The sequence below is a fragment of the Vigna unguiculata genome, chromosome 3 (assembly GCF_004118075.2).
Source record: "Vigna unguiculata cultivar IT97K-499-35 chromosome 3, ASM411807v1, whole genome shotgun sequence".
In the NCBI taxonomy this organism is placed as follows: domain Eukaryota; kingdom Viridiplantae; phylum Streptophyta; class Magnoliopsida; order Fabales; family Fabaceae; genus Vigna; species Vigna unguiculata.
This window is the reverse complement of record NC_040281.1, coordinates 41,629,752-41,642,635: the sequence shown is the minus strand read 5'-3', so window position 1 is coordinate 41,642,635 and position 12,884 is coordinate 41,629,752. Positions and strand designations below refer to the sequence as shown.

Genomic DNA, 12,884 nt, shown 5'->3' with positions numbered 1-12,884 from the left:
AAAAAAAAATCAGTTGCATTGAGCGATTGATCCAACATCAAAGACCATATTACTATTCATCACAGTTTCTAGTGGATTTTTTTGTATACAAATTTATTTATACCCTCATAACTCTCTGCCGGGAATGTTGATGAGAATTGCGGGTTTTGGATTCTTTGGAATTTTCATGGATGGTTTCAATGGCTTCCAATCGCTCAAGTACTTGTTTCATTGAAGGACGTTGTCTAGGGTCAGGCTTTAGGCATTTTAGAGCAAGTTGTGCTGCTTCAAATGCTTCCTTTTGTGAATATTGACCCTCTATCCCACCATCCATTATGTTTTTCAACTTTTCTCCGGAAGAGAGAAAAGGCTTGGTCCATTCAACTAGATTCTCCTGCCCTGTTGTGAGTAATTTGATAGATAAGATATAAGTGAAAGAAAACTTGCAGAAAAATCTTTTCATTAAAAATATGAGAAGTGAGTTATTTACCTGAGTGAAATATGCTTAAATATAAAAGAAAATTTCAAGTAACAGAAAATCATAATACAAAATAGAAAATTATAATAAAAAAACAAACAGAAAATCAAAAGAAGATATCAAAACTATCTTTAACACCTGTTGGCCTTCTTTTGTCAAGTGCCCTCATGCCTGTGAGTATTTCAAGAAGCACTACACCAAATCCATACACATCACTCGTCACATACAATTGACCTGTTCAAATATTTATACAATCCAAACACATTTTAGTCTGTGGTGGGTCAAAGCATTAGACTTCATTATTCCTTATTTTTGGTCTACCTTCCCAACTTCATCTTCCACCAAACATTCATTGCTTTATACTACTACTATATTATTTATGGTCTGTTTCTTTTAAGGAAAAATTTATCTGTTTTCTTGTCTTTGGCTAACTTTCACAAAAAACATTGCCCTTTTTTTCCCTTGTTAAGGGTCTTTGAAATCAAGAAGTAAGAAGTAAGGTATCATTTAAGTAAAATTACACGTAAAAAAGTGAAATAAAAATACTTGATACTTCCTCGAACCAAAAAAACCGTTCATTCTCCCTACATTTTGCTTCCATTTCCTTCTTGCAAAGCATAGCATGTAAATCTTGGTGCACAATATGCTTTCCCAAACATTAATAAAGTAAAAACATAGATTTAAAGCTGCTTTAATTGTCAATTATGTGCAGATACAGTTACCTGTTGTGAAAATTTCTGGAGCAGCATAGCCAATGGTGCCAAAGACCCTGGTATCTACGTGTGATTGTCCTCCAGGAGGCCACAATTTAGCCGATCCAAAATCTGATAATTTTGCATTGTAATTCTGTACGATACAAAGCAATCGCTTGCAAAATTATATGAGGAATTTAGCACTCAAATTTAAAAATATTATGCACACATAATAACATGTAATATTCTTCAACTAGACTCAGGATATATAGTATTGACAGCACTAAGAAAGAAACAATGAGAATCAAGATATTGCATTTTTCAAGTTATATGTTAACAGCCGGAGTTAAACTATCTCAAAATAAATTTGGCTAGTAAAACAAATGATGGGCCGAAATTCGTAACTGCCCATTCATCAAAACTTGAGACTGTATTTGCTTTCGCTTACCACGACATACGACATGCGAAAATCAATTAACAACAAAGTACTGACCCCGTCGAGAAGTATACTTGAGGTCCTGAAGTCTCCGAATATGACTTTATTTTCGTTGCCTTGTAAGAAAGTTAATCCCCGAGCTGCACCGATAGCTATTTTAATCCGGGTGTTCCAAGAAAGTGATTCCCTCCTACGATTTCCTGCTCATAAACAAGACAAATAATATGAATTAAACTCAAAGTCAAGAGAAGTTGTCTTTAACCTGTTTTAACTGTCTTCAATTCATACTTCCGAATAGATGCCACTCTAAGCTTCCCTTTGACATGAACTCATACACAAGAAGAAACTGATTCTCATCCCAACAATAACCCAATAACCTCACCAAGTTGGGGTGAGAAAGCCTTCCTAAAATGGTTACCTCAGACTGCATTTTGCAACCAACACAAAATCATGTTTAATCGTGTTGCAGGTTACACTGTAAAATGAAATGAAATATCACAAGTAAAATCACAACATGATATAGAATGATAAACATTTAGACAGTTATGTTTTGGCATGTCCTGGAACAGGACAAGTTCATCTAACTTTACCAACATTGTAAAGAAAAGTTTGTATTCAATTGCTAACATGCATAACATTATAGCAATTACTTTAATCTAAAGCTGGAAGTGTTTCAGTTCATTAGAAATTTAGGTCAAGGTTTAAAAAATGTAGTTGAAAGAGATGAGAATAAAGCGACCTGCCACAGTTGAAAGCCTTTAGAACTTTCCGGGTTTAACATTTTGATGGCAACTACCACTCCAGAGCCTGGTTTGACGGGGGTGAGGGTGTTCTCATCCACCCATCCCTTGTAAACTCGGGCAAACTTTCCTTCACCGAGCAATCTGTCGGACCAGAAATTCCTTGTGACAGATTTCAGCTCCTCAAAACTGAACACCTTCAACTCGGGCGATTTCAGAATCCGTCTACGGGGAAAAGAAAGAAGAGAAGGAGGAATGAAACGAGAAAGAGGAGGAGGAGGAGAACGAGAGCATAGGCTGTCGATGCTTCCTCTGGTAATCACGGAAGACTGAGTCTCTCTGATTGTGGTGATTGCGGAGGACTCCACTTTGCTGCCGTGAATGTCTGATGAACCTGAAAACAGAGGAACCCAACCCTCATGGCAAGATTCGAATCGAAGGAAAAAGGGACGACTCAATTCCTCTTTTGGGAGGAATATAAAAGGAAAGGAGAATTTGATACCGAAAGGACACGGAAAATTTGATAACTTGCCTGAACAGTGAGTGTTGTTGAGCGAAGAGGAGTGAAGTGATGGAGCACCGGAGAAGCATAGACCCATCTTATGACAGTCAGGAACCTTTGTTTCTGGTTGACACTTGGTAACCAGATTCCCGCTAAAATGTGTGTTTTGGATTATGACAGGTGTGATAATTCCTTATCATTTAGACTTCTTAGAACCTTTTAATTTTTTTTTATTCATGTATTTTTGTGTTAATCTCATAAAAGAATTTAGGATTTTGTTATTTTATTTCAAAAACATGTTTATTTTGATGTTTGTAGACTTTTGTAAAAAAGAATGGAAGAGGAGAAAAATCACTAGTTGCTCTCCGGAGTCACTTGTCCAACTAGCTGGACGTACTCGCCAGCTACCTAGACTCACTAGCCTAGTGAGGAAGGCTTGTTAGTCTAGCGAGTTTCACTTTTTGCTTAGACGTTAAAGTGTCGAGACTCAAACAGAAAAGGGAGTTTTGGTGGGAGGAACACTGCTGGAACTCAAGACGAAGGCAGAGACACTTCTTAAAGGATTCATCTTTCTTCATCCATTCTACCATTCCAACTCCATTTGTGCTCTAGATGTATAGGAGTAGCTAAACTCCATTTTATTGGGATTGGATGTAATGTACTTAAACTCATTATAGTTTCATCTATGCAATAGAATCTCTTTCACTGTTTTTGTGTTCTATCTACATTTTCGTGCATGATGGAATATTTATGTGTTTTCGATGGTATCTAATCATTGGAAAGTGTTTTGGAACCCTAGACATGGATAGAACAACCTAAAGGTTTGGTTTTAGACATAGACCACAGCATTTGGTCATTCTAGACATCGTTTTTAATGTGTCTTTTGTGTTTAAAAATCTAAGGAATTAGTATTTTTACATAAAAGTTCAAAACATACTCCTAAGGGATTAGGGATTGTATACCTTTGATGTCAATGCTTGAGTAGATGAGAGATATATATTGTGAGATGTTTGCTTAGAGTTTTGATCATGAATTCCAACCCCAATAAGTCTTTGCCTTGGTATTTTATCACTTTAAAGTTTAGAAATCTTTATGTTTTCACTTGTTTCGAATTAATCTATGGTTATATTCAACATTTAAATTAGTAAGTACACCTAATTAACTAAACAAACACAATTCCCATAAAAAAATATACTTGGACTTATCATTTTTATTACTTACGCAACTTTATACATTTGTCAGATTGCCACCGCTTAAATACGTAGCAGTTCATTCCTACTGATTTTAGATCTTTTCTTGGCAAAGAGACAGAGGGGGGTTTGCTTGCTAAAAGCTTGTTATTACAGAGATATAGAAGTATATATATTTAAAATATGTTACAATCTACTTTTTCCTTTTAATTTAGGATCAGAGTGGAATAGTTGTGAAACAAAATCAAACAAAATAAAACTTTTTTATTGAATTTGTGGGTCCAATAAATATTTATTTATGGTACCCATATGTAGAATTGTTTAAATAAGTAAAATTGTTGTGAAGATATGAGAACAAAGTCAAGCAAAACCACCACATAGAAAAATTGTTTTCACCGCATATTTTGGTACTTTTAGTTGTTACGGTAAAAAGGTTATCATTACGGTTTTAGTGATTAAGAATGTTTTTCTTTGACAAAGAAAAGTATCAGTATAAAAGGAACTCATTTTTAAGGAGGAATGATTGAGAATTTAAATATGAATCTAAGTTTCGTAGAGTTAAAAAATTTATAAAAAAAACTCATAATCCAATTAATTAATTATATATAATATCAAGAAATTAAATAAATATATAATTATATTTTATTTTAATAGACAACAATTTATGGCGACGTAAGTATGTCATTGTTGAACATAATTAGCTGTGTAAGAGTTCAAACCTAATTCCCTATGAATGGATGACTTTCAACCAGATAGTGAGAAACTAAGGGGAGAATTCTTATGTACTATAACATATATTAATCTTTGATGGTTCATACTTAATATATAGACTTTTTAGAAAATACACCCCAACCCCTTATTCTGAGATTCCCTCATCGCAGGTGAGTTGTTGTCAATGGGTATTGAACTCCCAACCTGACCTTTAACACCCTCTCAACAAGAGAGATATCACCAGCTTGCAGACCTAACACTGACATTGCTGGGATGGGCCAGGAGGTGTTATAAATTGCATTATTTACTTTATGTATATTATTTTAAGTTGAAAAAATATTTTAATATCTTACTTTTACATGTGTTTTTTTGTTTTACAATTTATGGTAACGGTTCATGTACAAATGCAAAAACAATACCTAAAATATATTAAAAAAAATTCTTGTGATTTTATTTTTGTAAAAGATTATAATTATATATACATTTACTTTGTATATGTTTAATTTAATATTTTGTTAGGTTATATATTTTTGTAAAGATATATAATCGAATGACTTTCAACCACATGACTTGCCATGAGAGAACTTCAAAGTCTTAGGATCCATAACACACATACATTTTAATCTAATATCACACTCCCAATCTAACAAAGTACATAAATGCACCATCCTATTCAAACAACCAAAAGTCACGTTTGAGATAAACAAAAGAAGCCCCACAATCTAAATTCCAGAAATAACGTTGGTAGAAGAAAATAAAAACTCAAGTGGTCGGTGATTTGATGAGTCAATGTTTAGAAATTTAAAGGCATGCTAGACATAAAAAGGAACTTCTTGGAAATCTTGAAAATTTCGCATTCCTATCCAAAAAGTCTCGAGTCACATCACAGCCATGTATATAAACAAGAATCAAAACTGACAATAGTTTTAGAAAGAAAAAAAAAATTCTAAACCTCAATGTTTCCATAAAAACATGTGTTAAAAATATTCTTGTTACAAAGTTGTGTACAACCTTTTTTTTTTTCTTTTCCCTTTTTGCTTGTTAGCCTTTTATTATACAATCTACAATGAAGTGACTCATAAATACGGTTTAAAATTAACAAAATTTGTCATTTAAAATTTGTTTTTGGACTAAATAACGTGACATCATTTATGTAAGTATTGTTTTAATTAAGAAAAAAGTATAGTGATAAATTAACGGAGTGTATGTTTTAGGTATTAATACAGGATAAATAGTAAAAGTTACAAATTTAGGTTAAACATTTGTTTTAACAACTTTAACAGAAAATGAATGTTTAGGTTAAGTGCATAAATTTATTTAACGGTGTAAGACTTCTAAAATTAAGATACACAGGAGCAATTCTTTCAGGCCAATTCAGCATCCTGGCATGCCAGTGTAATTTTGAAATGGATCAAAACTTGTAAAACAATAAAACAAAAACATATTTTTCAATAAAGAAAACCGATCTACACGTATTTTGTTTCATTGAAACAAAACGTCAAATACATTAAACATATATCTTGTTCAACACGCTTATTAGTTGGCATCACTTAATAATGTTTTCTATTTTATTTTCTTAGCCTTTTCAACATAATTTGAACACGATAAAATTGATGGAATCAATATCTAACACGGAAAAGAGGTGATATAATTAGGGGTGATCATGAATCAAGATCTGTTAGATCCAAATAATTATATCAAATTTTGGATCTAAATCCATTTTTGTTACAAGTTTTTTTTTTTTTAAATTTAAATCTAAGGATCAAAATTTAAATTCAGGTACAAATATTTGTATCAAATTCAAAATTCAAAATCTATTTTCTATAAAAGAAATTTAAAATAAATTTTCTAAAATTTGTGCCGTCGAGACTGATTTGATTGAATTCAACTAAATTTCGGCTGAGGTCGACTCGACCGAATTTTGGTAGGGATCGAGTCTCCCCAATTTTGATCTAGCCACGTAGGCTAAAATTTGGTTAAGGTTAAATTCGAACGAATTTCGGTCGGTACTGACTCGGCCAAATTTGACAAAATTTCAACTATGACAAACTCGGCCAAATTTTGGTTGGATCGACTAGGTCAAATTCGATCAAATTTCAGCCGAGATCAACTCGATCGAATTCGACCATATTTTAGTCGGGGGTGACTAGGCCAAAGTTGGACGAATTTCTAACGAGCCGACTCATCCAAATTTTGGCAAGGCCAAACTCGACCCAATTTTGGCAGGGCCCGACTCAACCCAATTTTGAGTGGGCCAACTAGGCACAATTTCGGTCAAGGTCAACTTGGTCGAATTCGGCTAAATTTTGGCCAAGGTCGACTCAACCAAATTCGGTCGAATTTTAGTCAAGGTAGACTTGGTAGAATTTCAACAAGACCAACTCAATCAAATTTGTCTAAATTTTGGCCACGACAAACTTGAACGAATATCGAGCAAGGCCAACTTAATCAAATTTAGCAGTATTTTGATTGATCCTGACTTAGCCGAAGTCGACTAAATTTCTTTAAGGGCCCAACTCGACTAAATGCCACTGAATTTCGGCCAGGGCGACTCAACCGAATTTGGTCAGGTCCGACTCGACCGAATTCGGCTGAATATTGACCGAATTTCTACCTAGACTGACTAGACAGAACTCAGCTAAATTTTGAACAAGACCGACATGACCGAAGTCGTCCGAATTTCTATTGGGACTTACTTGACCAAATTTCATATGCGACCAACTCTACCGAATTTCGTTCAGGTCTGACTTGACCAAATACTGTTGTAATTCGCTTGGGGTCGACTCGATAAACTCTACCAAATTCTGCCAAATTTCAGTTAGGGTCGACTCGACCAAATTTTAGTCAATCTTCAACCAGGGTCGATCCGTCTTAACCTTGAACCCGACTTGCCCAACTCAACCTTCATCTTGTACCGACCTAGTTTGACCTTGTGTTCAAGACGATCCATTGTGACCTTTTACCTGTACCAACCCATCTTAACATTTGAGTTGGACCAACCCATCTCAATTTTCAGTCCTACCCAACTAAAATTTTAGATTAAAAATTTATATTAAATATTTTAGATTTTCCAAATTTAAAAATCTGGATTCAAATAATAAATATCAAATATAAAATGTAGAATAGATTAAAATCCAAATTTAATAAAATAGATTTTAAATGAATTGAATTTTTAACAAAATGAATTTTAAATTGATTGGATCGTAAAAAAAAGTAAAAAAAAGTAGATTGAATTTTTTTTGTCCACCTCTATTTATAACAATGCCCATAACATGATAAAAAGAATAACAAAAAAGAAACACAACTATCAATAGTGTAGGATAAATAAAAATCTTCATATCATTACTGTTCGTGATGTACATAAGCTGATCAATTTTCCATTGAAAGAAAAAGTCCTGAAAATGTGACATATTAGCAAACTATAGTCAAAGCTACGTCCCCTTCTCGCGCGTAAAAAAATATGTTCCCACTAAAAGCATAAATAATTCAACAAAAAAATCATACATGTAAAAAAAGGCTTGTAAAATTTCTCCCCTTCCAACCAGCAAGAAAAACTAGGAAAGAAACCAGTTGTATCAAGTGACTGATCCAAAACCCCGGTCAATGGACCATACAACTACTCATCTGAGTTTCTAGTGGATTTTCTGTATACAAATTTATTTATACCCTCACAACTCTCTGCCGGGGATGCTGATGAGAAATGTGGTGAGAATTGCGGGTTTTGGATTCCTTGGATTTTTCATGGATGGTTTCAATAGCTTCCAATCCCTCAAGAACTTCTTTCATTGAAGGACGTTGTTTAGGGTCATGCTCTAGGCATTTTAGAGTAAGTTGTGCTGCTTGGAATGCAGCTTTGGGAGAATATTGACCCTGTATCTTAGCATCCATAATTGTTTTCAACTTCTTTTTGGAAGAGAGACAGGGTTTGGTCCATTCAACCAGGTTCTGCTGCCCTGTTGGCCTTCTTGTGTCAAGTGCCCTCATGCCTGTCAGTATTTCAAGAAGCACTACACCAAATCCATACACATCACTCTTCACATACAAGTGCCCTGTTCAAATATTCATACAATCCAAACACATCTTAGTCTGTGGTGGGTCAAAGCATTAGACTTCGTCTTCCACAAAACATTCATTCTTTGCTATTACTACATTAAGGTCTGTTTGTTTTAAGGAAACTTTCTGTTTTCTTGTCTTTGACTTATTTTCACAAGACAATGCCTTTTTTCCCTGTTAAGTTTCTTTGAAATCAACAAGTCAGGTGTCATTTAAGTAATTACTTGTGAATATGTGAAATAAAAACAAAAGTACTTCCTCAAACCAAATAAACCAGATATAGTTACCTGTAGCGATATATTCTGGAGCAGCATAACCATAGGTGCCCATGACCCTGGTAGTTACATGTGATTGTCCCCCAGATGGTCCTAATTTAGCCAAGCCAAAATCTGATATTTTTGCATTGTAATTCTGTAAGATACAAAACAATGGTTATAAAAATTATATCAAGAATTTAGCATCAAATAAATATACTTTTTCTTACTTCAGAAATATGATTATGCGTGCTAGGTTACTCACTTCATGACCTTGGCTATAATAAAGGAAACTATGACACCAGGTTTGTGGGTCTTTTCTTTCATAATATTGTTCAACTTTCTCATTTCTACTCAATATAAGACTTAAATAGTCTTCAACTACTATACAAGTCCACTATTTACAGTGCTTTTCTAATGATATTTATGTTAAATGATATTTATGTTAAAAGATTAAGTTAGTATTTTCAGCATTAGTTTGGCTAGTAAAACTAACAATTGGGTCCAAATTTGTAAAATCTGTGTTCATCTCAATTTAACACGATAAATGTTTTAGCTTCCATCTCTAAAAATAAGGACTAACAAATAAAATAATAAAATCAAGTAACAAAAAGTTACTGACCCCATCAAGAAGTATATTTGAGGCCTTGAAATCTCTGTATATGACTTGCTTTTCCGAGGCGTGCAGGAAAGCGAGTCCACGAGCAGCACCAATAGCTATTTTAAGCCGGGTGTTCCAAGAAAGTGGTTCTATGTTAGGATTTCCTGCTCAGAAACATGACAAAGAAAAATAGTTAAACTCAAATTCACGAGGAGTTTTCTTTCACTATTTTATTAATGTTCGATTCATACTTCGAAAGAGATGATTCTCCAAGCTTCCCTTAGGCATGAACTCGTACACAAGAAGAAGTTCATCCTCGTCCCAACAGTAGCCCAATAACTTGACGAGGTTGGGGTGGGAAAGCCTACCCAAAAAGTTCACTTCTGACTGCATTTTCCAATTAATAGAAAAACGTGTTAGATAACCATATAGCTAAAATGAAATTATCACACGGAAGGTACCCTGATTTGTTGATGATTACACTGTAAGATTAAATGCAATATGACAGCTGAAAATAGAAACATGGAGAAGGAAAACATTTAGGAATGTCTTGTTAAGATTTAGCATGTCCTTTAGAACGAAAAAAGTTCACCTAATTTTATCGACAATGTCTGGAAAAGTTTTAATTTTCTATAACGCATCTTTGCTCTAGATTCGGCTCAAGGCCAATCACATAATGGATTACCTCAATCCAGAAACTGGATTACAGATCAAACGTCTAAGATTAAGAATTCTAAGACGAGATCAAAACACAAGCATATTGCCTTTAAGAGATCTCAGACCCCATACATATTATTAAAGAATTCAATTCCTATAAATAACACCAACATCATTTATTAGGTAATGTTACTCTAAGCACCTCCGCTGTGTATTTCAGATTCATTAGCATTGTCCAAAACATACTATTATTAACTACTTTTCATAAGGAATTGTTAAGGTGGTTTATAATAACTTAAAAAATAGTTCCCTTTGCAAAGTAGTTATGTGATGGCATCATACTTTTCAAACAAAATGGCAGATATGAATAATTTTTTCCCCTTATTTGAAGGAAAAAGTCAAGGGAAAATCGCAGAAACAGCCAAAAGGATCAAAATTTAAAAACTGAAAGGTAAACGCCCATTTTGAATAGATCATGAGTCAAGCGTTCAATAGTGTGGAATTTAAGGCACCGTATTTTAATAACCCATCTTCACTCGTGGATAACCAATGAATGGAAGAAAAACAGGTCATGTAAGTGGGCCCGCAACAAAATTTCCAACCACATTCCTCGACCACCTTGCAGACTCCGATTTTTTTTAATAATAATATATTTCCTGTGGAATATCAAACCCTGGCATCAACGACACACAGCTGTGACTCCACATTAATCAAGATCACCATCACCATATTTATTAACACCACCATTCTAAATATCCTTTCAAGTCTTCAGTCAAAACAAGAACAAAAAACAGACCACCAGATGATGATGATGATGATGCAAGGAGGACATAGCGTTACAAACCGTAAACTATTAAAAATTAAATATCACCGGTCGGAAGAGCATTTATTACTGTCTAAAAAAACTTCAATTTGAAAATTCTTTCTCTTTTGTAAAAACTGGAAATTCTTTTCCAACCACAAACAAAGAAGGAAAAAAAGTATATTAGTGCAAATTAGGCAAGTAGGGAAAAAGGAGGAAAGACCCGTGGATAAATATCGCATTATTAACTCGGCAAGATCACTTCTATGAAAAAACGATAACCCCATTAATTATTAACAAGAAAAAGTCTAATACAATTTATCAAACAAACAGTGTATACCAGTTTGCAAATGTATAATCATGTAAATTTTAGATGATGGGTGCATATATTATTTTTGTAAGCGTAGATGTTAAAAAGTAAGGTAAAGAGATGAAGGAAAGGTTACCTTCCATTCTTGAAATCCTTGGGTGCTTTCGGGGTTCAGTTTTTTGATGGCGACGACCATGCCAGAGCCTGGTTTGGCAGGGGTGAGGTTCTTCTCATCCAACCACCCCTTGTAGACTCTGCCAAACCCACCTTCACCCAGCAATGTGTCCCCCTTGAAACTCTTGGCCGCGGATTTGAGGTCCCCGAAACTGAACTCCTTCAAGTTGGGCCGTTCCAGAATCTGGCCGTCGGGGGAACAAAATGGAAGAGAGCCTTCGCTGTCGATGCTCCCACTCGCAATCTCCGAGAATTGGCTCTTCCCAAAGCTGCTCGTGGTGGCGGAGAACCCCACGTTACTGGTTGAACCTGAAAATGAAAACCCAACTGGTTAGGGGAATTTGGATTGCAGGGAAAGGGAAAGGAGTGTGAAAGTTGAAGACTTGCCTGAGTAGTTAGGAGGGTTGGGCGGAGGGGAGGAAGAGGAGGAGAAGCAGAGACCCATGTGTTGAGGAAGTTGTTGTTCTTCTGTTTGGCGCGGTTGCCACTAATTACTTGATCAACCACCAATTTCAGAGAGAAAATATGGGTTGATGTTGCGATTAGTTTCGGGTTTGGTTCATCGGATGTTAGAGAGAGAAAGAAGTGTCTTTGTCTGTTCTGTTAAGTTTTTTATTGATAAGAAAGAGGCTGTGATTTTATGCATTCAAACCATACGTGGTTTTCTTTTAGGCTATGTTGCCTTTTTGTAGAAATTTCAATGTTAAGACATCGCTTTTTCTTTACAAATACATTGGTTTGATGATAAACATGCCAAACAGACAGGGCAGAATGTTTACTAATATTTTACTCTAGTATTTTTATAATTTATTTTCATTTCACCTTATTTTTCACTTTAAAATATTAAGAAAATATTAAAACCAGCAAATTTTAAAAAGATATAGATTACAATTTTTAATAATAATTTCAAAAAATGATTAGTGTGGGGAAATCTTTCAATTTAATAAATTATATTTTTGCTTGTTATGTGTAATATATTTTTATTTCATTTATTTCTTCAAAACTATAGTGAAGTAAGAGGAAATGGAAAAAAAAAATGCAAAAAAACATGATTGCCTGCATTAACCTATAAACTAAAAATGTGTTCACTTAGACTATGAGTTTGTAATGAAATGAGTTTTCTTTTTCATTAAAATCGGTAAGAAATGTAAAAAAAAAAAAATTATACTGTTATAAAAATAATTCTCTTTATTATTACGAATAAATAAGTTTCTATATATTTATCTTCAACTATGCAGTGTCATGTTTATTTATATTTATCTTTAATTACTGAATATTTTTATTTGTTTATATTTCTGTTGAATT

At 34.1% G+C, this 12,884-nt stretch overlaps 2 protein-coding genes across 3 annotated transcripts; both read right to left on the bottom strand.

Annotated features, from left to right (window-relative positions):
• On the bottom strand, positions 1-2,998 carry LOC114176729 (probable serine/threonine-protein kinase PIX13). Of its 2 annotated transcripts, XM_028061864.1 has the most exons (7): positions 2,858-2,998; positions 2,325-2,719; positions 1,874-2,009; positions 1,643-1,785; positions 1,180-1,303; positions 596-691; positions 1-378 (listed from the first exon to the last, which is right to left on the bottom strand). In XM_028061864.1, exons 1-7 carry the CDS (start codon positions 2,922-2,924, stop codon positions 98-100), a joined length of 1,242 nt encoding a protein of 413 aa, XP_027917665.1. In that variant the 5' UTR covers positions 2,925-2,998; the 3' UTR covers positions 1-97. The 2 variants fall into 2 exon arrangements, with proteins under 2 accessions (XP_027917665.1, XP_027917664.1); XM_028061863.1 differs by having other exon boundaries at positions 2,325-2,995.
• Positions 2,999-8,042: 5,044 nt separating this feature from the next.
• LOC114179359 (probable serine/threonine-protein kinase PIX13) lies at positions 8,043-12,245 on the bottom strand. The gene is made up of 6 exons (XM_028065681.1): positions 11,967-12,245; positions 11,542-11,888; positions 9,888-10,023; positions 9,658-9,800; positions 9,069-9,192; positions 8,043-8,777 (listed from the first exon to the last, which is right to left on the bottom strand). The coding sequence occupies exons 1-6, from the start codon at positions 12,022-12,024 to the stop codon at positions 8,389-8,391; spliced, it is 1,197 nt and encodes a 398-aa protein (XP_027921482.1). The 5' UTR covers positions 12,025-12,245; the 3' UTR covers positions 8,043-8,388.
• Positions 12,246-12,884: the final 639 nt, after the last annotated feature.